This window comes from Xenopus tropicalis, chromosome 4 (assembly GCF_000004195.4).
Source record: "Xenopus tropicalis strain Nigerian chromosome 4, UCB_Xtro_10.0, whole genome shotgun sequence".
Taxonomy (NCBI): domain Eukaryota; kingdom Metazoa; phylum Chordata; class Amphibia; order Anura; family Pipidae; genus Xenopus; species Xenopus tropicalis.
The window spans coordinates 38,925,522-38,952,964 of NC_030680.2; the positions used below are offsets into that span (position 1 = coordinate 38,925,522).

The 27,443-nt window shown below is 37.6% G+C and overlaps 1 protein-coding gene across 1 annotated transcript in view; it reads left to right on the forward strand.

Moving 5' to 3' along the window:
- The first annotated feature begins 15,037 nt into the window (after nucleotides 1-15,037).
- prkd3 (protein kinase D3) overlaps nucleotides 15,038-27,443 on the forward strand; it is a 49,179-nt gene continuing 36,773 nt past the window's right edge. The window contains exons 1-2 of the mRNA XM_002940506.4: nucleotides 15,038-15,161; nucleotides 25,135-25,894. Coding sequence (XP_002940552.3) covers nucleotides 25,754-25,894 — 141 coding nt within the window. The 5' untranslated portion in view covers nucleotides 15,038-15,161; nucleotides 25,135-25,753. The remainder of the gene's footprint in view (nucleotides 15,162-25,134; nucleotides 25,895-27,443) is intronic.

Consider the following 27,443-nt stretch of genomic DNA (forward strand, 5'->3'; position numbering starts at 1 on the left):
CATTTGTTTTTATTAAGTTATAAAGAAATGAATTTGCTCAACATTTATATGATTTATTCTTTTCATTGAGCTAATTAGCTGACTTAATTAACTATGCCATTTTTTAGAAGAAATTTTGCAGACGATTCAGTGTTGATACAAATGCCCCTATATCTAGTTTACTGAAAATATAGCAGGCAATGCGTCCTTCACTCACTCACTTGCTTGGTACTATGCACCCTACCAACTAAAGTACATAATACCCAGATTGGAAAAACACACTTATATTGTGTAAAACAATGTTTTACAGGCTGCCACATGTCCTGCATATATAATAGAATACAACCTACCTTCATTTAATCACGTGCTTTTTTTAATATGCACATGATAGCAGAATGTCTACAGTTTATAGAGATTTATTAAGATCACAACACTGTCAGTCAATTGCTCTATGATAGTCCTATTTAAAAACCAGTCGAAAAACAAGACCAACTGAGAACTACAAAATGTCTCTGGCACTCATGCAACAGAAGCGATAGGTCACATATCCAGCCTGTCACTCTGTTTCCCTAGCATAACCAGGGAAGAAGAAAGAACAGAAAAAGTGGAATTTATAGTAGCATATAATTGCAAATGGCTCAAGATTAAAGGTAGTCAAGAGTAAATTATAATATTCTTACATTTTTGTATATATTTATGAAAACAACATTTTTTTATCAAATATTTTTCTTTGCCTGCAGTTATTATGTATGCCCATCAGAGGGCGTCAGATTGCCAGGTTCCTGTTCCCACTGAATATCTAAAGGGTACAATACATGCTGCTGTTATGAGTTTAAATCAGTCTAAGAATCATGTCCCTTGTTCACAGGACTACTCCATGTATGGGACCTGTTATCCAGAATGCTCGAGACCTGGGGTTTTCCAGGTAAGGGGTCTTCCTGTAATGTGAACCACCATACCTAAATTCTGATTAAATCAAATAGGATTGTTTTGTTACCAATATGAATTAATGTTGCTTAGTTACTATTAAGTGAAAGGTACTGTTTTTTTTTATTATAGAAAAAATCATTTTTAAAATGTTGAATCATCTATTGTGATACTAAAATCTACAATTAGTACTGATGTTAGTATATATAGTTTATGTATGTGAGTGTATAGATAGGTCAGTATATGTTTGTGTGTTGCTGTTACTTGGAAGGGTTGAACTTGATGAACTCTGGTCTTTTTTCAACACTATGTAACTATATATGTAACTATCTGATTAAAATTGAGTCTATGGGAGATGGTATTTCTTTAATTCAGAGCTTTCTGTATAATGGATTTCTGGATAATGGATCCCATACCTGTACTCTGTGGAAAGACAAACATCTCAAAAGAACACCTTTGTACTATTCTATTTACACTGTTTGCATTTTATGGCATGACATTTATAGCCATTAAAAGAGACAGGATGTATTAACTCATTTAAATCTTTACAGGTTAGAATAATTGTTCTATTGATTCTCAATTGTTATTGTGTCTCCAGGTGTCAGTTTAAAAAAAAAAAATCACAGTTATTGTCACAAGGTGTTTGTATTTCACTTATGGGTGACTGGAGAAGAGTTTTGTATCATCATTGTACAGGTTAGGTCAGTACTGGAGCGTGAATCGGAGACACACTTATGTCTAGCAATGTAGCATTCACAAGCCGTAGAGAACTCACCAAAGTGAAATGAATAATCCAGCTACCCCAAACCCTCAGCTCAAGCGAGCAGACAAGCCATTAGCACAGAAACAAAAAAGGGGGGGGGGGGTGGCACTCTGGAAATCCAAAAGACAGGCCATTTGAAGGGTTAAAAAGAAACAATCTTTATTATACACTCATCTCATAAAGCCTATGAGACTTGATAAGGCTTTATGAGATGACTGTATAATAAAGATTTCTTTCTTTTTAGCTTTTCAAATGGCCTGTCTTTTGGATTTCCAGAGTGCCCCCTTTTTTCCTTTTTTTTTGTGCTTGGCTGACACACAATGCCACAATTGAGTGATGGTACAACTATTCCTTCCATTTTCTTTCTTATCTTCTCCTTCTTTCCTATTTCTGTTTATTTACCCTCCGTCAGCCTGAAAAAAGAGAAATGCAACTGTTGTTTAAAGATGCAATCTACACTTATGATATGGAATCATTTACATGTAAATCTGTGGGGCTTAAAATAGTCTCCCTCGTGTGGAAAGAATTTGTTTTTCAATAACTATCCAGCAAGTTTGAAAGAGCAGAAAAAAATTGCCATGGGTAAAATTGCTTATATGGATGCATAATAAATCTTTAGGTGAAAAGAAAAATATTAGGTGTGTCCATAAAAAGTCTCCATGAGGAAAAAGAAAATCAAAAACCCTAATAGCAATATTAAAATATTCTCTTGCTCAAATCATGCCTTTTCTCCCAATTTCTCAATGAAAAGCTTGTATAACCACAATTATGATTAATTTTGGAGACCCTGGGCTCCATGAGGAGTAGTTTCTGGATTTCTGGGTGTCTTTTGGGGGTTTTTCTCTCTCCAGAGCTCCTGGGTTTAGGAGCCTATTTTTTATTTTTCAGGGGAAGCTTCCCAGAGTAAGGGATTTTTGCCTAAGGGCTTTTCCCCAGCAGCTAACCTCATTTAGTTCTACGATTCATCCTTATGGCTTGTGTGCTGCTCTTCCTGTACCTAGCCTTACCAGCCTGCCTCTCCAAGGGTGTCCAGCAGCTTTGGGGCTACATCCTCTCAAGCCCATCTGGAACCTGCAGTCTGGTTGAGGTATTTTATATTTAAAAAAAAAAAAAAAACCTCTATTCTAATATTTGTATTTTTGGCTGGTTTAGCCTAATGAGGCCATCCAGATCAAGAGAGAGAGATCCAGAGATGACTTTGAATAGAAAGAGGATATTGGAATGTCTTCAGCTGTTATTGGATAAAGGAGGCTGTAGCTAATAAAGCCAGCCTAGCAACAGCTTCTGCATCTAGAGACTCAGGAATGAAGCTCCAGCTACATTTGTGGCTGGGACCTATGGGGGCCTATGACAATCAGGCATCTTCATCTTCAGATATGAAGAGCTCCATTCTGTGGATGCCCTGACACAAGCCTGGATATTCTGTTTAGGCTATATCTTACCTCCTCTTCCTCTGATTCCAAGGCTGATTCAAAAGACCAAGGAGGAGTTGTATAGTCTCAGTGTGGCTCGAAGGCCATGGTTCAAGGATCTGAATTAGTTGTCTACAAGCTTAGAAGCAGATGCTGTCTCAGGGTCCATTCCTTCACCCACAATCACTGGCCCTCACAGCCTGAAGACTGAGAGGCAGAATCTTGAGGCCCAGGGACTTTTCCTGTGGGGTTACTCAAATGCTACTTCAGTCCAGAAATTTTCAACTAACAATAGGTATGCTAAGATTTGGGATGGATTTTTGTCTAAACGGAAACCTAAGTCTTTGAAATCCATATTAGTTTCAGATATCCTTGAGTTTCTACAGTCGGGCCCAGAGAAAATTCTGGACTCAAGTCTTGACGATTTCTGCCATTTCAGAGGTCAGATGGTCTCATCATCTGCTGGTTAGCCATTTCTTTAAGGCAGCAGTTAGAATCTTTCCAGTTAGAAGAATGTTGTGTCCAAGTTGGGATTTGCAACTGATCCTATGCATGCTGTCATTAGGTCCTTTATCAACCTCGGCCTCTATGTCTCTTTGGTGTCTAACTGTTAAGGTGGTGTTCTAAGTGGCAGTCACCTCAACTTAATGATTTGGCAAATTACAGGCTCTGCTGCAGACGAAGAACAATCTGTTATATTTTCTGGATAGGGTGGTATTGAAATTCTGCCCTTCCTTCAAAGCGAAAGTGGTATCCTCCTCCCATCTGAAAGATAAAATTGTGTTGACGTAATTTGCCCTGGATGTGGAGAAACATATGAAAAGTACTGTGAAGTGACAATGTCCAGTTCTAGTAAAGGTGAAGCAGCCTCTAGCCCTACAATTTCCAGATGGATCATAGGCCGTCAATGATTAAGTGTCTGTGAACATGAAACACATCAGGCGGTATTCCAATAAAGTTACTTTCTAATTAAAAATTCTGCCTGAAGATTTGCTGAGTACCTGCTCTTCAAACAAATGGTGATATCAACTCCCCTAGCTAAAGGCTTGGGGCGGAGCACCTGAGCATCTTTCTCCCTGTGGTGAGTTGGTGGATATTTTTTTATAATCTAGGATTTGGTTAGTTTTCAAGAAAGCATATTTTCTGGCGAATCTCAGAAAACCAGCCTTGGTCAGAGCACACAAAACCAGGGGTCAGGCAGCCTCATGGCCAGCAGAAACAGGCCTTTCATTGGAGGTGATTTGCAGAGCAGCCTCCTGGTCTTCTTAAATCTTATTGAGAAGATGGATGATAGATCTTCCTATTACTCATAAGTTGGTTCAATCATTCTAATCTACCAGTTCTGTTAATAAAACTTAATTTTTCAATTATTGCATTTGCAATTGCATGATTAACCAACCCAGAGACAGTCAGCTTGCTAAATCCCCTTAAGTGTTGACATGAAGAGGGTCAGGAAAAAGGGAAAATTCTATTTTTCTACTGACAGGTTTGCTTGTGTCATTGGAGGATAAAGAGAAGAAATGGTAAGATCTTGCTCACAGCAGAGCTACCAGCTTTAGCTCCTGAGAAGAAGCAAGGGGTGTCCTCCACCGAAGGGCAAAATACATTATACCTACTCATCAAAATATATTATTATCCATAAATCCATTATCCAGACCTCTAAATTATGGAAAAGCCATCTTCCATACAGTCTATTATAAGCAAATAATTCTAATTTTTTTTAATTATTTCCCTTTTCTCTGTAATAATAAATCAGTACATTGTATAGGTATCCAGAAACTGGTTGTACTTGATGGCAACTAAACTACATGAATTCATATAAGTGGCAAAACAATCCCATTGGGTTTATTTAATGTTTAAATGATTTTTAGTAAGATGAAAATCCAAGGTCTGCATAATAGATTCAATACCATAGTAACAAGGCACAAGACTTAACATTGAATAATTCCCTACTTTTAAATGGTTATCATTTAATCATAACTCTACTATAAAATGCTAAATATGAATTCATATTTTTTTCATATTCCAGAAAAACACATGCAATAACTTAGTAGCTCTAGACTTTAAGCCTTAGTATTGAAGTTCAGTTAATACCATGTCTGGCTTCATACACTTGCTTCTTTCATGTCAACGTTACAATTGTAGCTAGGACTATTTATAACTGTGAAGCAGTTCATTAGTAGCAGACCGTGATAAAAGTATAGAAGCACAATAACTTACTCATCTTTGGGAGTTTTGAGCTTAAAAATGCTTATACTGAAAGCAGAATAAAAGGAATACACAGAAAAAACACATCAGAAGCATTTGTTGCATGCATCAGCTTAGGTCAGTAGGTCCTAAAATGTGTTGCTGGCTCCCCAGGAGGTCTAAGGGCTTATACGGGTATGGGACCCTTTTTCCTGAATGCTTAGGACCTGGGCTTTTCTGGGTAAGGGGTCTTTCCATAATTTGGATCTCTATACCTTAAGTCTGCTGAAAAATCATGTAAACATCCATTAAACTCAATAGAATTGGTTTGCCTCCAATACAAATAAATTATAGATTAGTTGGGATCAAGAACAAGGTACTGTTTTATTATTACAGAGAATAGGACGTTTTTTTTAAAGATCTGAATTATTAGATTAAAATGATCTATGAGAAATGCCTTAGTGCCTAATGCCCATAGTTTGGAGCTTTCTGGATAGCAGGTTTCAGAATAATGGATCCCATGCTTGTATATCTATATATGTCTATATATTTAATTCTGTTACTGTTGCCTGAGCCCATATGTGCAACTCGGACAACCCATTTGGCCCTATCTGATGGTAAATTAAACACCACACAAAAATCTCCCCTTTGGACAAAAGAGATTTCCTTAACAACCTTGTTTTCCAACTACATGAAAAGGTTGCTAGAAGGTAGATCAAGGTAAATCAAGAGGTAAATCAAACTGATTGTTGGGTTTGTTCTTGTATTCCAACAAGGGGAAATGGTCCAGCTATTATTTGCTTACAGGTTAATTATACTGAGAGTGAGAAAATTGTTGTTGAACCAATTGTATTGTATTGAAAATTATTCATCCATTTTTAGTTTTGATAGGATCTCTAAGCTACCACAAAGCTACTACTCAGGGATGCTGCTACCATGAGGCAATGTAAGAATCTTGCCTTAGTTGGCAACTCCTCATGGGTTACCAGGTGCAGCAGTAAGGCAATTTTAGTTATAAATTAATGTAAAGCGCTGAATAACTTGCTGGCGCTATAGAAAAAAAAGATGTTAACAACATGTATGTTGATGTATTGGAGTTTTGAAGATAATGTAAAAGAGTGTGTATGTCTATATGACTATGTGTGTAAATGCATGTATACAGAACTAAAAGAGGTATAGTTCTAAAGAGCAGTGTTTTTTTATTTGCTTGATGGGGTCATTGGCATTGAAGAACTGAACTTAATGAATAGTTCTCTTTTTAACCCAAACTATGTAACTATATGACTATGTATCCTAGGACAGCAGATGAATCCAATACCAGACTGGACAATATTAGTTAGTATAACTGTGATGGATGGGAAAATCATAATGCATACCAATATTGTATTATAATTATTACAGATGTGGGATCCATTATCTGGAAACCCATTATCCAAAATGCTCCAAATTACAGGAAGGCCATCTCCCATAGACTCCATTATAAGCAAATAATAAACATTTTCAAAAATGGATTCTTTTTTTTTTTGGTAATAATTAAACAGTTTAGCCTATATAAATAGGCATGGTGTTTTTAAGGAAATAAATAAAGGCTGAAGTTTTAGATATTATGGCTGTCCGGCGTGCTGACTAAAAGCTGTATTTTGTTTGAATTGGATTGCTCCTCTAGGCTAGGGGTTCGGGGCTTGAAGCACCCGGACCATACATCGACTTTGGTGAGAATTAACCCTTTATCTTACGTCTTGACTGTGTGCTTACTGGTGGTGGGCCCGGGGTTTGTACACCCGGGCCAACAAATTATTTAGGTACTGTTACCTTATGTATCTAATTTTGTATATTCAAGTGCCGCTTTGTTACTTATTAATTAATTAATTTACTAGTTTGGTTTGAGAATTTGTTTTCTTATTAAATAATTAAACAGTACCTTGTACTTGATCCCGACTAAAATATAAATAATCTTTATTGGTAGCAAAACAATCCTATTGGGTTTAATTAACTTTAAAATAATTTTTTAGAAGACAAAAAAAATCTCTTAACCGAAAACTCCCAGGTCTTGAGCATTCTGGATAACAGATCCCTTACCTGTACTAATATCTGTATAATCAGCCTGAGTATAAAATGATGTTTAATATGGAATAATGTACTTTCCAATATTTTATATTCAGTACCTGCTATTAGAAAAGTATCAGCACAGACATCTAATGTTATCTGTAACTGCAGACAATTTACCACACCAGTTATTGTAATGTAATGTATATGGCTCTATAGTTTCTAGAAATATCATCTATTCACAAAAGTTGAAAAGTGTTTTGTGTGCAATGGTTCCATGAACTATTTTCTTGGCCACTGACGTTACATAGGAGTGGCCTTCAAAGAATTCATAAACACTTTTGCATTGTGTGTGTAATTCTTTTTTGTAAATCCCTTCCTGTTTTTTGGGGCAGTGGTTTCCTTTTTCCTTGTTGAGGTTTTATTTATAGAGGGGGGGTGGGATCCTTGCTTTAAAAACTATGTAAATAATGAAGGTAGATGCAAGCTCATAAGAATGCTTCGTTTAGTATTTAAAAACCATAATTTATGTATGAATGTGAAATAGGGGTAAAGATATTTAGAATACTGAAGATTCGGTTCAGCAGAAGGGCTAAGGCTAATGGACAGAGAGATTAGTTGCCTGCTATAAATCTCAGCTACCGCAGTTGACTAATTTCTCCCAAATGCCTTTTCACCGGCAACAAAGCGAATTGCCCGTGGAAAGCCATATGCGTTGCTTAGTTGTGTAGAAAAGGCTGCTCTCCCTAAAAGGAGCAAAGTAATGGAAAAGAACGTCTTCAGAGTATTCCGAAGGTGCAGCATAATTAGCTTAGCTGAGAATGAAAACATGATTAGGCTAAGGTGTTAAACATTTAATATTGTATTGCTAAAGGCCACAAAAATATACATACAAAATGAGCTGAAATGATACAGGGTCTTCAAAATCAATTGTACTTAATGCATATGGAAAAAATATGTTTACAATATTTTTCTATATTCTAGAAATATGTAATGTATTTTAGGTATTTAGAGTCATATTTCTTTTTACAGAACAGTGAAACTACATAAACATTTAAGGGCTCATTTATGTCAGCAAGTGCAGTGGGCAACTCGTACTTTTCCCCACAGTGAGTTGCGCATAACACCTCTTCCATTATAGCTACTTGCATGAAAATGCGCTCCTTTCACTTCCATATAGTTGCACTCGGCACCACTGGGTCTAGATAAGTGTGCCATAAAGAAGCTAACAATAAAACAACAGATGGTTTGCCATGAAACTAAAAATCACCCCCATCAGGAAATGCCCCCCAAATTAAAGAATACAAAAGTACAAAAGCACCTTCTGACACTGCTCTCTGCACTCAGTGCTGAATTTTTGATCCAGTGCTCAATCCAGACAGCAGAAACTCTGGGGTGCAAGGGCTCTTAAACAAGCGCCATGGGATGCACTCTCTTGCCCCTTAGAGATCTTGCACTTGTACCCCTGGGAATTGCAATCAACCCCTTATATGTTCTTCCTGTAATAAAAATATTATATTGGTTAAAGAATTTTAAAAAATACTTTTATATATTTGTCAAATTCTAACAAGGATATCAATCCACAAAAGTAAACATTTTTCATATGGGCAAACTCAGGTGTGGTGCATTTTGTACTTAAATGTACTTTAATGAAAATTACAGAAGAATAAAGACAACAGATGGTTATAGTTTACAGAGAAGGAAAAGAAAGAAAAAAACTGAACTGGTCAACTCTAATTGCAGGGATTTCAGTTGAATTAACTAGTAATTATTAACAAGACATGACAAAGGGTATTAATGATAAATTAAGAGCATTGTAAATATCTGGGTACAGGAACAGATGCTTGCTGTTATGTTTTAACATGACCATGCTGATATGAGCATTAAATTTGCTAACATATGTTACTTGTCCCTTACTGGTCCTATACATACAGTACATACATCTTAGCAGAAAATAAACAACCCCAAAGGGATGTAGCCTTCAAAATGGCCCATCAACTTTAGTTTTAACATCATCAGACATGGATTCTATAAGAATCAATTTGTGAAGTGTAAAATTGGGTATAGCATTAATTGCATGTTTATAAAGCTGTTGCATTTCAAATAATTTGGGAATTTTAATTTGGTTTAAATTCTCTATGTAAAAGCTCTGAATGTATTATTGATAAAGATTTTTAGACTGTAAATTAAATTCAATTGTGAAGTTCTAGAGTCAATTTTTATTTGCAAATATAAGGTATTCAAATTTGATATACAGCACCACTCCTCCAGAAAAGTCCCAACTATGCTGAAAGTCCCAGCTGATTGTCTTTGCCCTTGTTTGGAAGCAGTTGTATCAGGTGACCCACCTTGCCTGGGGCAAGGGTACTTTGGCTAGGCAAGTGTCCAAGAGCGTGCCTGGGTGATTATGGAATTTTCATTAGCAGGAAAATTCCACTCACTTTCTGGCACCTGCAGTTTCACATATTTTAAATTTCACTTCTTACTAATCATTACAGCGTTAGGTCACAATAAATTTGCATTAGAGATTCTCCTTATCATATTCTGGTAAACAAAATGTATTCTATACAGATTATTGCAGTTAATTAGGCTATTCATGAAATGTTTACTTGAATGAAATTAAGGTACTGTTGGTGTGTTGAGAAGGATCAGCAGTTTTAAGTGGTCCTGGTAGTCAGTATGGTAAAGAACAGTGTCTAGATTAGAAGAAGGTCCAGCAAAGTAGGGGTGGACCAGGAGAGGTCCACAGAACTAAAGAAGGACCTAACTTGAGGGGAGCCACATGAATGGAGGCGGTACAGGCAGAAGTCAGAAGTTTATTTACTGGGGTCATTCACCAAAGCTTCTGGGGGAATAGCTAGGTCCAAAAGGCACCATGGAAAAAGGAGGCTCTCAGATTCAAAGTCACATTGTGGGATGGGGTTTTGCCCTGCACATATTCTATCCAGTCCCTCACTAGGAAGGGGCAACATGTTACATGTGAGAGTATAAATCACTGCCCTGAATTTTAGAGCTCGTTTTTCTTTAGAAAGAAATTAGGCACTCTGCACCAAACAATGCATTCTTCATGCATTCCTAGCACTATGCCAAACAGCACCAATAACCTTCAGTCAGTAGGTCACTCTGCATGATATAGAAACTATAGAACAATATTAGCAAGCTTTTACACTGTTTGCTTAGGAAAAGGAAATTCATTGGAAGGACTTGACAGGAACGTTACTGGAAAACACCAATATTGCGCATCCAGCCCTACCTGCAAAAAACATACATTTTTTAATAAAATCTGATATTTCAAAAAGATTAAATGTTTGTAACTACATGTAATTATCATGAGAACCACTTGCTCTATGGAGTGAGTAAACAATGCCTAATATTTTTTAAAATGTAAATGCAAAAGAACATTTTATACAACATAAGGCAGAATTCCCAAATCTAAACAAAAGGGCAGTCTACATTTAGCCACAGTGACCTATCAAGAACTCATTACACCTGCTACAAACCTAAATCTCTCCATGGTGTAGTAGGGAACCTGATACAGAAGAATACCTCCATGTAATATTAATCCCTTACTAATTTATATATATAGCTGTTATAAATATGTTAAATACTGGGAAAATGGCATATTTGAAATCAACCCTTCTGCCACTCTTGTTTCTCCCACTGGATGAATATAGTACAATTTGCCCTTATAGACGTCATAAGTCCAGAATCACAACTGAAGAAGTCTGTTACAGAGGAATCCAGGTATGTGAGAACTAGCCAATGTGTTTACAGACAGCTAGGTTACTGCCTTGGCCAAGCCTCCCCAAGCAAAAAAAACCAAAACAAAGCACATGTTTTTAATTAGAATGAAATATATGTATATAGTTACTGTTAATTAAAGGAAGCAACATACAAGCACTTAAAGGGAAGCCAACCCCCACTCCTTTTTAAAATGTTAACCACCCCTCTTCACTGGGCCCCTTGCCATGCCACCTACTGCATAGCTCCCACCTTGTAAAACCCCATGGGCCCACCATTCTTGCAGAATGCAGAATTAAATGCAGAATTGTGTAGCAGCCATGTTTGGCTACATCACATGCTGTGTCTGGCATCCTGCTCAGAAATGGAGAATGCGCACACATAAGTTATGCACTGGAGGCGAGGACCAGGCTTATGTTCACTGACACCTAGCTTTTTACACTATGGAAGCTATGCAACTGGGAGGGGCAGAGGTGGTTATAAATGCTCCGGATAAGGGGTCTTTCTGTATTTTGGACCCCCATATTCTAAAAAATTTCTTAAAGGGGGCCTCAGGCATTGAGGTGGGGCAGGCATTTACTTTCATTTTTCATTCAGCACTTTGTTGTCAGTGCATTTATGTATCCTGTACATGGGCATTAGGTGCCAGACTGTTGAGCATAAACAAGATTTTGGGATGACAAAAAGCTTGTCTTAATTACAGTGTTTACAAAATGACAGCTGCCTGCTTGCTGTGATTGTGTACTTGCAAGACTGAGGCAAACAAGATTCATATAATTTATATAGTATAAGTTAAGTTTATTTAGCTTAACTTACATGATGAAAAAGGATTTGAAAATATTTTTTCAGGTGACAGGTCCATTTTAAATTCAACAGGCTTGTGTTGCCACCAACAAGTAATTACAGTGTATATCCTAGCTAGCATCAAGAACAAGGTACTGTTTAATTATTTCAAAGAACAAGAAAAATCATTTTCTAAAAATGTGAATTATTTGATTAAAATGGAGTCTATGGAAGATGGCGTTCCTGTAATTCGAAGCTCTCTGGATAACGGGTTTCTGGATAATAGATCCTATACCTTATAATTATTTTTTGTAGCGCTTACCTATTTTGCAGTGCTATACCTAATCTAATCTAATGCAAGGGGACCAGATATGTAAAATCTGGAGACACCAATAAAAGTCTGCTGCTCCTACTTCTTGCCACACCTACTTTTTGACCATTGCCCCTTTGGCAGTGCCCACTCAAAGTGATGGCCTTAAAGTTCCATTAAAGGAGAAGGGAAGTCACTGGGGGTGCCAAAATGTTAGGCACCCCCAGTGACTTTAATCGCTTACCTTTTACCCCGGGCTGGTGCCCCAGTTAGGAGAAAACAGCACCAGCCCGGGGTACCTGCGAGCGAGTGTCTCCTCTGCCTTCTTCTGTCTTCACACACTTGCGCATGTGTAGTAGAGCAAAAAGCTGAACTTTAACAAAAAAGCTGTCTTTTTCACTCTACTGCACATGTGCCAGCTCCAGGAATGAGAAGGCAGAAGGAAGAGTAAACACTCGCTGCAGGTACCCGGGGCTGGTGCGGTTTTCTCCTAATAGGGGCACCAGCCCGGGGTAAAAAGTAAGCGATTAAAGTGACTTGGGGGTGCCTAACATTTGGCACCCCCCAGTGATTTTTATCTTTCCATCTTCTTTAAAGGAAAACTATACCCCCAAACAATGTAGGTCTCTACATCATCTCGTTGATGCGGTCCCCGGACCGACTGCGCTGATTATGTTGTTATAATTCAATTGTTTGGCCCCAGGGTCAAATGACGTGTTTTCCCCAGAATGCAAGTATCATTTAAGATGCAAGCAGGCATTGCACCTAATACAGTTCCCCTACATCGGTAGGGTGCAGCAGCATCTGATTTGAAACAGAAGGCAGGAAAGACTGAGTGATGCCAAACCCAAATATATGAAAGTCCAAAGAGCGTGTTTTCACACGATTGCCTTTAATGAAAGTAGTTTAATGCGCAACTCATTGTGGGGAAAAGCACAGATTGGCTACTGCATCTGCAGACCTAAATGAGCCCTAAGTATTCAAGGATGTCCTAAAATGCACACTGTAGTGCAAAGGATCCTTGAATGTCCACTAGGTTGTGCTGCCTTATGTAACATACTTATATTAGTCATTGGGTTGATTGTGGAAAGTTCACTTTGAGAAATATTTACCAGTGAACAGTAGAATTATTGGGCCCAAACCACATTTTTGTAGGTATACAAAATCCAAAAAAAACTCTGAATGGATGGAGTTAAAGCAAAAGAATGCATTAAAAAAGAACTAAAGAAAGGAAGCCTCTGATATACTTTTTTTCTGTTTTACTTAACAAACAGAACACACTGGAGACATTATTCTTAGTTGCCAACATCTGTAAATAATTTCCAGGGACATGTATGCATTACATGAGACTTGTCCTTTTATACAAGTGAGCAAGCCACTTATACGATAATGACAAGTCAAAGTGTATAATAAATACATTATTGTTTTAAAGACCCTTAAATACACAGTATTAAACAAAGATTTGGGAAAGGGAATAGCTTTTCAGCCAAAGCAATCTTGAACAACACTTCTTTGCAGTTGGTTAGTTTAAAAAAACTGAAGTATTTCTAATAGGGTTACCACAATTTCCACTTACAACTACCCCGACTGGCTATAAGTCACTAGGTTCTCCCTAAGCTCGCAATACGCATACTTCATTTTGTACAATTATTGGCCAACGTATGGTGGCCTGCCAATAAGGGTATGAGTCAGTTCTGGAACTCGGCTGGGTTACAATTGTCATACTGAGGCACCATGTTGTCCAGAGCTTTAAATAATCATGGTCTATGGATGAATGAAAAGAAAGAAGGAAATAACATTTGTGGCTTTTTGTACTCTCAGTTAGAGTATACCAGCCCATGTATAACATAACAACAAAAATGTTTGCCCCCGCTTGCTCATAACGCGCTGGTTTGTGACATAGGATAGGGAGAGATTTATCTTATGTCACATGCAATATGCAAGCAATGAGGGAGCAGGGACACATTCTCATTATGAGCATCATCTGCTCCAACATGGTCTCCCACTCTAGGAGCTATCTCTGTGTGCGTGGGAGTCACGTGTAGGATGACCCAAAACCAATGGTCATGGGTTTGATCGGTTGTGTGTTCAGGCTGGGTGCAAGTCAGACTGGGGAAGTACTCTCTTCCTCTTTTCCTGTAGCATCCCTGTCTTGAAAACAGAGGCGGACACAACGCAGTGTCCAGAGCAGTAACTAGGGTTGCCACCTGTTAAATCAACACCAGGGACAGCATTTACAAATTACAGTCAGACAGTGTTGGACGTGTTAGTGGGCCCTTCTGCTCCTGACCATTTGGCCTGTTACATGGTCATTTCCTATTTCTGAATAGGAAGAAAGGGGGGAAATAGATGGAGGAATACATGCTAGCATCTAAATAAAAAAGACTTTGAGAATAAAGAGGTTGGGTGAGGAAAGGGGACAAATTGTTTGGAAAGCAGGCCTAAGGTTTTCTGGTTGGCCCCTGGGATCCCAGTCCGACACTGCAGTCAGGGGGTAAATATGAATCCCCAGGACCAACATTGATGGGAGGGAACATTTTTCATCGTAGGTACCCTACAAATCGACACTAGGGACAGCATTTACAAATTACAATCAGGCGCTATCTATGAATTCCCAGGACCAAAATTTCCCAAAAAAAGAGAGGGACAAATGTTTGTGTCACAAAATTTGCAAACATACTTCCCCACCACAACACAGACGTGGGTGTTTTAAAGGCTGCAGAACCAAAAGTTGTCTGGCCCTTTCAACAGAAACGATATGGTTGTTCTATAGAATGACCTGGTCCCTACACCTCAGTGCCTCTCTTTTCTCTGCATGTAAGCGTGACAATGTGTGAAGGCAAGACACACAGTAGAGAAGCAGGGAGGCAGGGGGAGGGGCGGGCAGCGCTTCAGTTTCCTGTCTCTGAAAATAGTTCGTGCAGAAAGCCCGATAGAGATATGAGAGAAGTGAGGAAACTGTGAGAGGTCCGGTCGGGAGTGAGCAGGAAAGCGAAGGTGTCACTTTTAGAAGGTAAATAAGACCTGTCCTATGAGGTGTGAGGCTTAATACCCTCACAGCGCCAGTGGATTTTTCCTCTCACTGTCTCTCAGCTTTCTCGTCATTTTCCAAAACGAACCCGCATCTCTTTTAATGTGTCAGTCCCTTCCTTAAACTTTGTATCTGCTCTGACTTCTCTAATCTTGTGTATTGCAGTTCCCTTCCGATGTACCCAGCCCCTTTATTCAGACCTTATACTTATTCTTTCTCATTTTCCAATGTTCTTCATTTATTTCCTTTTTTCTCCCAGCCCTTCCTCCCTTTCATCACTTTCACTCTGTCACTTTCTGTAGGTGAAGATTTTTCTCATTAGTCTTGCGTCATCAATTTTACATTCATTTTTCTTCATCAATTTTACATTCAGAGATGCTGTATCTAATTTCTGACTTTTTTTGACCCTGCTTGTGTACCTGATTATCTATGGGTGCATTATCTATGGGTATACTAAATATACTATCAGGTAGCATCTTGATATAATGCATTCTTAAGGCTTCATATAGCCAAAACCAATTTTGGATAATGAAAGAATGTAATGTTAGGCAACTTTTTAATATCCATTTATTATACATTTTTAATTGTTTGAAAGTTATTGGTAAATGTAACTTCTATTGGAAGGAATATGTGTCTGTCAATTGATGCTCTCTTCACTAGCGGTTCTGACTTTGGAAAATATGTAGCAGAAGCCAGCTGGTTAACAGACCTGTCTTGGGTGGAAGAAAGCTGACTTCTGTTACATAGATTTAGGAGTCAGAACCAGGAGTGCAGAAAGGGAAAGACAGATACTGCTTTCAGGTGCAGATACTATTGCAGATACAATTGCAAACCCATTACAAAACCATTGAGCCTTTGTACTGACTGACTTGGAGAGCTGCTTAAAATTACATTTTTTCCTCTCATGTCATTGATAATATATGTTTTACAGGCGTATACACTCACACACATGTACACTATATTATATTTCCCAGAATGCTATTTCTTTCATTTTCTCCTGCTTTTGTATCATCATGTCCTTATATACCTTTTCTTCCTGCCTGCAGTGTTTGTTTTCTTTCTTCTTTGGATTTTTTTTCTGAGGTTTCACTTTTCCTAGCTTGAAAAGCACAACTTGCAGTTGTGGGTTGTTTCGTAAACTAGTATTAAAAAGCAACAAGAGATGCCCCCTTCTCATTTTTAAAGCTCTATATTTAAGCTTAGGGTGTTTATTCATGTTACTGTAATGAGCATTAATATCCACTCTTGTGGATTCTGACCCACAAGACACAGTAAAGCTGACACATGGCTAATATTCACTATGCCAGTAACCCATAGCAACCAAATGCATTTTTGCTTTTATTTCTTTACTTGCACCTCGGTGAACAAAGCTAAACAAAGCAAAGTAAATCAAATATTCTTAAAACTACAAACCCATGATTTGGTTGCCATAGGTTACTGCCCAGTTGCAAATTCACCCAGTTTTAGTAAATTAGCCCAAGAGTTAAAGGAACATTAACACCAATAAATGAAAGTTTTTTCAATTACTTAATAATGTACTGTTGCCCTGTGCAGGAAACTTTGGACGAATGCCTTCTTACCAGCGATTTACTTCATTTGGGAAGGCATTTCAGGGAGATTTAACCACAGGCGACTAATCTCCCTGTGTGCCATTGCCCTAAAGGTACAGGCACACAGGGAGATTGGGATACATCTTCACTACCGCAGGGGACTGGTCTCCTTGAGATGCTTTTCCACTGGCAATAAAGGAAATTGTTGCCGGTGGGAAGGCAACTTCGAGTGTCTTCAGAAAAACAAAGCTTTGTGTATATTTTCCCAACAGAGATTTATATTATTGCAGATGAGAAAGCATTTCAGGGAGAGTAGTTGCTCATTTATCACGGGCGACTGATCTCACAGTGTGCCAGTACCCTAAACTGGTGTGTAAGCTGCCATGTAGCCATGGGGGTATCTATTCAAATTGATATAAGGCTAAATGGAACAAATTACATAGTAGATGACAGATAGGCTTAGTAGAACACCATTGTAATCTACAGAGCTTATCTGTTATCTGCTATGGAAACTTGGTCTTTTCTACTTTTTTCCAGCTTTTTAATATATTGCATATATTAATATAAACTGTAGTGGTCTTTCTGAAGCAAACAAAGAACATTTACCAGTGCAGAACAACAGTACATTTTATTTTGATCACTATAAAACACTTTCATTTTTTGGTGTTTCTGTTCCTTTAACACTTGTGTTTTCCTGCATTGTAATAGGAAAATCCATTGCAATCAGGCTCGGACTGACAATCTATATATTGCCAGAGGGGCTGCACTATGCAGCCACAGACCTGCACTATTAATTGAGCCTGTGGGGCTGCTTGGGCTGCAGAGTACAGAAAAGTCTGCTTGCCAAACCCATGTATATACATCACATATCTTTTACTGTATTCAAAATTATTTCCTTTTCCTCTGTAATAATAAAAGAGTGCCTTGTACGTGATCCAAACTAAGGTGGCCATCCACTTGTTTGGTGATCGGATCACATTCATGCAAGCCTTCGGGACAAGGACTATATCAACAAGCTGATGAGCTCCTCCCCCACGTCAGGATATTTAAACCTCCCTGATCAGCAGACTGTCTGAGGGCTCCATACATGAATCAATAAGCTGCTGATTTAGATGGTTTGCAGCCTTTGTCGGCCCTTGTATGGCCACCTTAAGCTGCATGAATCCATATTGGTGGCAAGCAGCCATAATAATGTTTATTTAATGTTAAAATGTTTCTCAGTAGCCTTAAGGTATGGTGATCCAATTACAGAACAATCCAGAAAACCCCATGCATTCTGGATATTAGGTCCCATACCTGTGCTGCTTTTAACTGCAATTACATTTAGAATGATATTTAAAACTGTTGAACTTAAGGAAATCCATGTATATTGGAAAATTACATATTCATATTATTATATGTTTTTATAAAGCTCCAACATATTTCTAACAATTTTTCAACAATAAAACACATTCTATACAAATACTAATTGATACAGAAGGTAAAGAGGGCCCTACCAAATACGGCTTATAATCTTGGAGGAGAAAGGGAATAAGACACATGGTTTGGAGATGGGCAATGGGTCAGACTGGGCCAGCGGGACTCTGAGATAAAACTTGGTGAGCCCCACCTAAACTGTGGGTGCCCCCCCTGACATCTCTCTGTTCGCGGCCACAAGGGAAAAGTACAAGGAATTACAAGAGCGGGAGGGAAGGGGTTGGGCCCCAGATCCCCAAGTCTGTCGCTGATGAGCATTATCAGTCAGCAAAGTAAAAAATACGGCACTAAACTTTGCACTTTGCAGGTGGCAGTAGCATATAGTATATACTGAAGCAATGCTAGGCTAAGGGTAAGGGTAAGCTTCTCTATACAAATGTGTTTTAAGAGAATGCTTAGAGGCAGAAAGAAAGTCTGATGGAACATGGCAGGAAATGCCAGAGTAGGGGGGCAGCACTATCAGTGTCCTTAATGTGTGTTGATGGAGTAAAGAGTGATAAGTAGATCATTAGAAGCACATAACAAAAAGGGTGGGGCAGAGTTGTGAACCACTTTAAATGTTAGGGTGGGTAGTAAAAGCCAGTATAGGAATTTGCAGCGTTGCATGGCAAATGAAGGTGAGCCTGACACTTGTATTTATTATGGAACGAAGAGGTTAAAATGTCTCCAGAGGAAGGACAAATAATAGAGAGTTGCTTAGAATTACATTTTCTTCCATTATGCTAAAAACAGGTTTTTGGGCCTCATTTTTTTTCTTTTGTGTTTAATGATTATTTTTTTCTTTTATTTGATAATATCTCTTAAATGGCTATAAATATTGATAAAAGTGTCACCGTTTTTTCCGAGATTCTCCTTTGTATGCCACCCAGCTACAGCTTGTACCAAAGTACAAAGAGGAGTAAAATTAAGGCTGTTATACAGAAGCAGTTATAATACTATACTTACAGGCTGTAAGTTACAGCTATAAATGATATTGTAAGATGTTGGGGATGATTGGAGGCTTGGACACCTGAAGAGAACAGGGGGAAGGGGGACTGGTTTTAGGATTTGTACATGAAAGTGATAGGGGTGCCAGGGAAGGCTTGTTGGATTTGTGGTGGGACCCTAGGGCACTGAAACTTGTAGGAAAGCAGGAGAGGGGAGTCTGGTAATGTCAAAAGTGAAGGTGCATTGTACATGACTTACCCAGCATTGCCTGGGAAACCAATCAGGTTTTGCAGGCAAATCGACTGTACAAACAAGTTTAAAACCTTTGAAAACGCATTGTTACATGTATCATCGCCACAATGCTGAATAGTTCTGTGATACTATGGAATGACACAGTGTCAGGAGTAGGTGGGGGACAGACGATTTTTTGATAAATCATTGAATCTTATCCTGGATGAGAAAGTGGTTTGTTGCATTCTATTTCCAAATTAATGATATATGGTACATTAAAATACAATTATGATGGACATAGCCATTGTTACATAGGGTCCCAGTGTTTTTAGCACAAAAAGTATTTGTTTTTGACCTTCTCCTGAATAAGAGGACTGTCTATGAGAATTATTGTAGCATACGGAGATACCAAATAAACAAAGAAGGAGAATTTGATGTGAATATATAATTGTATATAAAATGTAATTAGTAGTAAAAGGTGTAGGGATATTACATGCCACCATAGTTTGTGGTGTACTTGTACGTTACAGGTGCTGCAGTAATCACTATAAACTATTTTAATATCGGTTTTCTGTTGTAAGATTCTTAATGCTGAGCAAAATGGTTGGCCTGTTCATTAAAAGAATTGTCCAATAGTCGCATGGTGTTTGGGACCCTCTACTGGCTGGTTAGAGGAACTTTATGACATTCCATTTAATTGCATGTTCCAAAATGAAATTCCTTCCTGCCAATGTCAGCTTTGGCAAGTTTGGAAAGTCATCTGTCAACAGGACAGTTGTTTTAACTTGCACATCCACATCCAACACCTAAGTGATCTGATCTGGCCAGTCTGGCCATACAAATTTTAAATACAGGTATGGGATCCCTTATCCGGAAACCTGTTATCCAGAAAGCTCCGAATTACAGAAAGTCTGTCTCCCATAGACTCCATTTTAATCAAATAATTCAGAATTTTAAAACTGATTTCCTTTTTCTCTGTAATAATAAAACATTACCTTGTACTTGATCCCAACTTAAAGATAAATAATTCTTATTGGATGCAAAATAATCCTATTTGGTTTAATTAATGTTTTATTAATTTTTTAGTAGACTTTAGGTCTGGAGATCCAAATTACGGAAAGACCCCTTATCCGGAATACTTTTGGTCCCGAGTATTCTGGATAATGGGTCCTATACCTCTACTTGGAAGACAAATTCAACTGCCATGTTTCTGCATGTTTGAAAAAAAAAAACATTTTGTCACCCCTCCAGTGATTGGACCCTTCCTTCTCCTTTAAAGGGGCCTTAACCTTTTTACTGCCAATGACGTATGGGATACGTGTCCCATACGTCGTCGGCATTTTATGGATTCTCTCTGCAGCGGCGGCATGTGCATTTTTAGCGATGACAGCCCCCTGGGCAACGAGCCAGGGGGGCTGTCATGTGGGTCCTGCGACGCGATCGTCGCAGGACCATCCTAGAAGCAGCGCATCTGCTGCTTCCTGCTTCCCCCCAACGCGGCCCACTGAGATCCTGCAGCCTGGAGGACAGAGGCAAGCGATTGGTGCTTCAGGACATGTAAGGTGTTGTGGGTTTTTTTGCACTTACTTACACACTTACACACACACTTATATACATTTATACACACTTACATACATTTACACACACTTACAGCACACAATTTAGGATGTTTTTTTTTTTCATTTTTCACACTTATATACACTCATATACACACTTACACACTGTCACACAACTTTTACACATGTACACACATGTATACACAAACACTTTGGTTTTTTGTTTTTTTTTAATTTTACCACTTTGTTTTTAGTTTCTTTTACCTAAAAACTGTTTATTTTGACAGCGTGACTATTGGATCAGATATTCTGACCACTAATTACATGTGACTTATTTTGTTGTTTTACTGATTTGCACAATTTTTGTGGTTTTATCGCATTTTTATCCCTGTATAAGTGTGTGTTCCTAATCTGTTTTTAGCGTAGCTTTGCCAGGTGTAACTTTGTTGTACAAAAATAACTTTACCTATTTTGAATTCATCAGAATATGTACTTTCCAAAAATATATGGTTTTCTGGGGTTCTCTGTATAGTTAGGGGGGGGGTGTTACGGCACATAATACGCTGTCAGGGGGCTCTGTGTGCAAAAGCTGAGATGGCAGGCGAGAAATCCATATGCGCTATTTTCATTTTGGGTTCAGTACATACCACATACTTTGGTATATCTATGCATATTGGGCATCAAACTGTTCAGTTGACCTCTGGTGTTCCTATTTGGGGTGATTTGCCCCAATTTGAAATTGTGAGGGATAAATGCGGCAAATTGCAACATTTTTATGCGATTTTCTAAATGTCATAAAAATCTGCAAACTTAGGAAAGCTTTCCAGCTTGGTACTTTGGAGCAAAAAGAAATGTTTACCCATTATAGATTCGGGGGGATGTGTACTTTCCAAAAATATATGGCTTTCTGGGGTGAGTGTACTTTTTTTGTAGCATTATCCCACATAAAGGATGTAAATGTGTTGATTTTGCAGGAGCTGAAATGATAGATCATATGGGAGTATGTTCCCATTGTCGCCCCTACATGCCACATACTTAGGTAAACCTATACATATTGGGCATCAAACTGTTCAGTGGACCCCTGGCGTTCATATTTAGGGTGTTTTATCTTGGTACCTAATGCTATGTGGAATATAAGATGCTGCAAAGTGGAAGCTTTTAGGGGATTTTTGGAAATGTCATCAAAATTGCTAACTTTAGAAAAGCTGTGCGGCTTGGTACTTTGGAGTAGAAAGACATGGGTACCCATTTTAGATTCGGGGGAATGTGTACTTTCCAAAAATATATGACTTTCTGGGGTGAGCGTACTTTTTACTAGCTTTATCCCACATATAATGATGTAAATGTGTTGATTTTGCTGGAGCTGAAATAACAGAAATGATAGAAATTTGGTAGTGTACTGCTGGGAGTTTTTGACCTATACAAGTGAGAAATCTCCATAAAACTATATATATTTGGTATTGGCACGTTCAGGAGACATGGGACTTTCCAAACCAGTTGTATATTCGTGCATAAAATAATTTTTGTTTCTAGTATGTGTGTTTATATTATGGAAAATTAGATTTTTTTTTCATTTTTAAACATTTAGAAGCCTATATCTTGTTACAGAATTGGAATTACACAAAAATTCTACCATATTTTGAAAGCTTACGTTGTTCTGAAAAAAACAATATATTGTTTTCCTGGGTAAACTAAAAGTCCTCCCGAGGAAAGGCCCCTAAAGTGAAACAGTGCAAAACGTTCAAAAACTGTCTGGCAATACAAGTTCCGCTTTGACCAAAGCGGCTGGCAGTAAAAGGGTTAAACATCCTTAGTCTTCCAAAGATTTATTTGAGAAAAATAAACTAATTGAAATGCAAATGAATTCAGCAAATCCTGTGAGTGCCATGCTTCTGCATTGTTTAAATATATACATAGATAAAAAATTTGTTACAAAATACATTTACATATATCTGTATACATATTTATATATATATGCAAGATTTATGTATGGTCCATAATAGTTTATTAGATAATTCTTACATCAGTTATAATTGTTAATCAACAACATTCTGTTATGATTATTAGTCAAAGTAATGAAACTATTTAAGAGCTAAAATTGCTTTTCAAATACAACTCTTTTTTTTCCACTTTAATCTTCTTATGTTTATAAAAAATGATGCTGAAAAGTGCTGAAAACATTGCCAGTGAGAAAATAAATAATAAACATGCATTTTCATCTGAGTTTAAGCACTAGCTATTGAAAGAAACAAGTGAGAGGAGGGCTTAACCCCTGACTTTTTACAATCTTAGCCTACAAATAGTTTATATATGTCAGTATGCACATTGTAATATTCATAGAAATCTTTTATGTTTCACATCCTCGTAATATAAGTAACCCAGACATCTGGAAATATTTGACACCACGGAGGGAACAATCCTAGCAAAAGAAGATCCTTTAACCACCAAAGACTGATAGGTATTATCGCAAACTGGTTTAAAAAATTGAGGGTGAAGACACACAGAGCTACTAGTAGCAGCTACTTTTTCACAGCTACTAAATGCCAGAAAATACCCTGCCATAGAAAATACTGAGAATTTCTTCTGCTAAAACACATGTAGAGACAATTATCACTAAGTGATCAGCATTGTCTATTTCAGTAACCATGACAAATAGCTGCTACTAAGTAGCTCCGTGTATCTTCACCCTAAAGAGTATAGTTATTACCTCACTGAACAAATTTTGAGGAAAAAAAAAACCATGGTTTAGGATAAAGGCTTATGTCACACACACATAACAATTTTCCTTTAGCATGTTATAGAAGACAACACCTGTGTGGCTAAAAAAGAAAAAATAGAACTGAACATCAGGTATAAAAGCCAAAACAGCAGACGGAACTGCATATGTGGAAGACCGAAACATTTGTATCGAAGCCTGACCAGTGCATTGAATGGCATATATAAGGGCGAAGACACAGAAGACGATTAGTTGGTGCGACTTTTTAAAAAGTTGTGGCAACTAATCCACGTGTCGAAAACCGCGCATAATTAGTTGCCACGATTTATACAGTAACCTAAGCGGGAAAGTTGCCGCAACTGACTTTTTAAAATGTTGTGGCGGCTAATTCATGTGTCGCAAATCGTGTGTGATTAGTCACCGCGACTTACACAGTAACCTAAGTGGAAAAGTCACCGCAATTAGTTGCCGCAACATAATTTTTAAAAAATGGTTGTGGCAACTAATCGCCCTGTGTGTCTTCAAATTAAAAGGGGAACTGTTGTTGATAAGCACATGCACAAAAATAGCTTTTTAAAAAAAATTATAGTTTTTAAAATATAAATGGTTTTTGTGTGCTCCTTTAAACTAACTATTTTTCTATTGGAAACCAGTCACCTATGCTGCTAATTGCTAACTCATGCTGCAGTGCAAATATGTCTGTGACTCACAGCATGGGTGCATTGGTATCAGCTTAAGGAACTCACATAGTATTCTTTGGCATAAAAACAACCATAAATTTTGCAATTATAAAAAGTGATGGTTCCCCTTTAATGTAAATTATTTTTTTAAACTACTTTACCAAGCATTACATTTTCTTTCATGCTAATATATAAGCTTTATTTTTTTCTTTAATCACTTTTCTTTCTTTAATCACTTGTTACTAAACTGCGTTATGCGTTTGCGGTTTCACAGAAAATCTGACCCCTTTATATGTATGCAATCATGAATAACTTAGGGCCTGTCCGATCAACATCTGGCTGATCCAATCTATTAAAGGTACTTGCGCTAAAAGGTTCTTCTAGCACCATATAGTTACACTGTGTCTTTCCTGTCTCCTATTCCAAATTAAGGGCAGTGTGCCCACAGGGGAATCCAGGAGCTACCAGTGTTCCAACAGCAGGCTTTGGCAGGGCGCTTGCACCTAAATTGATGGTTAACACAGGAAGTACCGGCAACCGGACAGAGCAATTATGTCCAGTTTGCGTCAAAGTGTGAACCCAACTGGGCAAAGTGTGAACCCAACTGGGCATCAGGCCTAAAGAATCTGGCAACCAAAATTACACTGGCATTATGAGGAAAAAAACGCTATATTATTCATAAAATAACATAGCAGTGTCATTCAAAATTGAACTTTGCACATTGCACTAGTGGGTCCTCCTTTATAATTTAATGTTAAGCAAGTACTTTTCCTCCAATTAAATTAATTAACTGTAAGTTATCATTTATTTTATTTACAGATTGTAGACCAGAAGAACCACCCTCATCTAGAACATTGAACCTTGGAACATTGAAACTTTTCTTAAGGTTATCTGGAACAGCCAATTGAAGATACATATCTGCACAGAAGAACCATCTAACCATTACAGACAAAAAATACAATAAATACAATAATGGCTAAAACATTATTAGTTGGACAAAGACACTATAATGGATTTGTTATATTAGAAGGTATATTCAATTGAAGAACGTTTGTATTTGTTAAAACTCCCTTCTGATGATGTAGAAGAATCTATTTCCAAACCCTGACATCTTAAAAGAAAAAAAACATTTGGATAACAGTTTGAATGGATTGAACAATGAGCAGTAATTAATTTTACTGTTTAAAAAACTACATCTGAAATAGAACATTCTATTTGGACTATTTATGATTTGCCAATCTAGGTAATCAAAATTTTGGTTCTTTGTTATTTCTGTCTTTACTCAAAGACCATCTCACAATAAGACCTGACTTTTGTGCTTCAGTTCCCCTTTCAAAATAAAAAATCTTCAGCAAATTGCTCAAGAACTTTACCACTGGATCACTGACGTATTCATCTGTCCATATTCGTCTCAAGCTTTAACTGCATAATCTTTACAATGACTTTAGAGAAGGAAAACCAGGGCAAAAAGTCCATCAGGCTTCAGATAGGCCTGTCCCGTGAGTTCTACCAGATTCAACCATGTGATGCCAACTATAACACTGTGAAAAAGTTGGCTATGGACCTTGTAGAAAAGCAGGTGAGTTTTGTTTAATTTTCATTAATTCTGCAACACTAAATACTTAGAATCAAGATTCTAGCACTTGATTTGCACAAGATAAAAAAAAAGTTCTCAAGCAGTTATAGGGTGGGTGCTTGCTTTATTGCTAAAAACAAAATATCTGTTTGTCTACTGATCTACGCACAGCTGTCAACTCCTCCTATTTTATCGGGAGTTACCCAGTTTTGTCCCCCTCCCCCTGTTCTCTTGTCAACATGCCTAATTCCTTTGGGATTTTACAGGTTCTCCAGAGATTCATTGCGCTAGGGTTGCCACCTTTCTGGTTTTGACCTGGTCAGTTTTCAGGCAGTTTGATTAAACAACAAGCAGTAATTTATTTTACTGTTTATAAATCTACATCTGAAAAAGAATATTCCTTTTGGACCTTTTATGATGTGCCTTCTAATAAACCAAAATTAGCATTTTGGTTCTTTGTTATTTCTGTGTTTACTAAAAGACCATCTCACCCCTCATTTCTCCAGGTTGACAGCTTTTTCATAGACCATGTGTCTTTGAACATGGAGCAACATGGCATTTGTATGGAACAATATGTTGGTTTTAGTCCAGCAGTTCAGTCCATAAACTGTACAGAATATTTACATTTTAATACTCAAAGAATGCATAGGAAGAGTAGTTGTAGGGAATGGCTACATTATGGGGCTGATTTAACAACGTTCAAATTATCACCTCGATTCAAAAATTTTTTTTTTTTTGCTCTGAAACTTACAAAATTCAAATTAGAGTTTTAGATTGATATTTTTTAATAGCAAAAAAAAAAAAAATTAAAAACTTTGGCATCTAAAAGCTTGTGTTCATGTAGTAAATTAGAGTTTTTTTAAACTGAGTTTTTCAGGGTCTTTAAAGTTTGTAGATCCATTGAAAATGATGAATATGATTGATGCTGTTAACCTCTTTTATTATTTATTCAATTGAGTTTATATCAGTTCAGTTTTTTAATAAATAAGCAAACTTTTGAGTTTTGTAAAATTATGAGTTTATTCCAATTGAAAAAAAAATTCACAAATTAGAATTTTGATCAGTAAGCCTCTAAATGTCTGTTAGACTCCTACACTCCGGTTGGGGTTTTTAAAAAAAGTTAGCCCCCTACAATGTTAGGCTGCCCGCACTGGGATGGAGCTGCTGGTTAGGGCAGCCATGTTGTGGCACTTGCATGCGCATAGGAAGTGAGTGCCACAACTCTATTAGCCCGCACCTCTGGTGAGGAAAGCAAATTTACGATGATAGGTGCCCTTTAAGGTATTTTTCAGTACCTGCTGTTTTGAGTTAGCGAACCAAGTACCCAAAACTACCCATGCTGCTTGTCATTGGTTTTAAATAAAATCCCTTTTCAGATGCACATATTAGCCTTTACAGATGGTTCCTATTATAGCTTATGACAGATAGTAAAAGAAAGTTAAGAAAACATATCAAATTCCAGACTGTAACACTAATTCAGCAGTTTAAGAAACCTTACAGGAATCTATATTGCTGCCCTGTTATGAGTAAATAACTATTAAACCCACAAAGT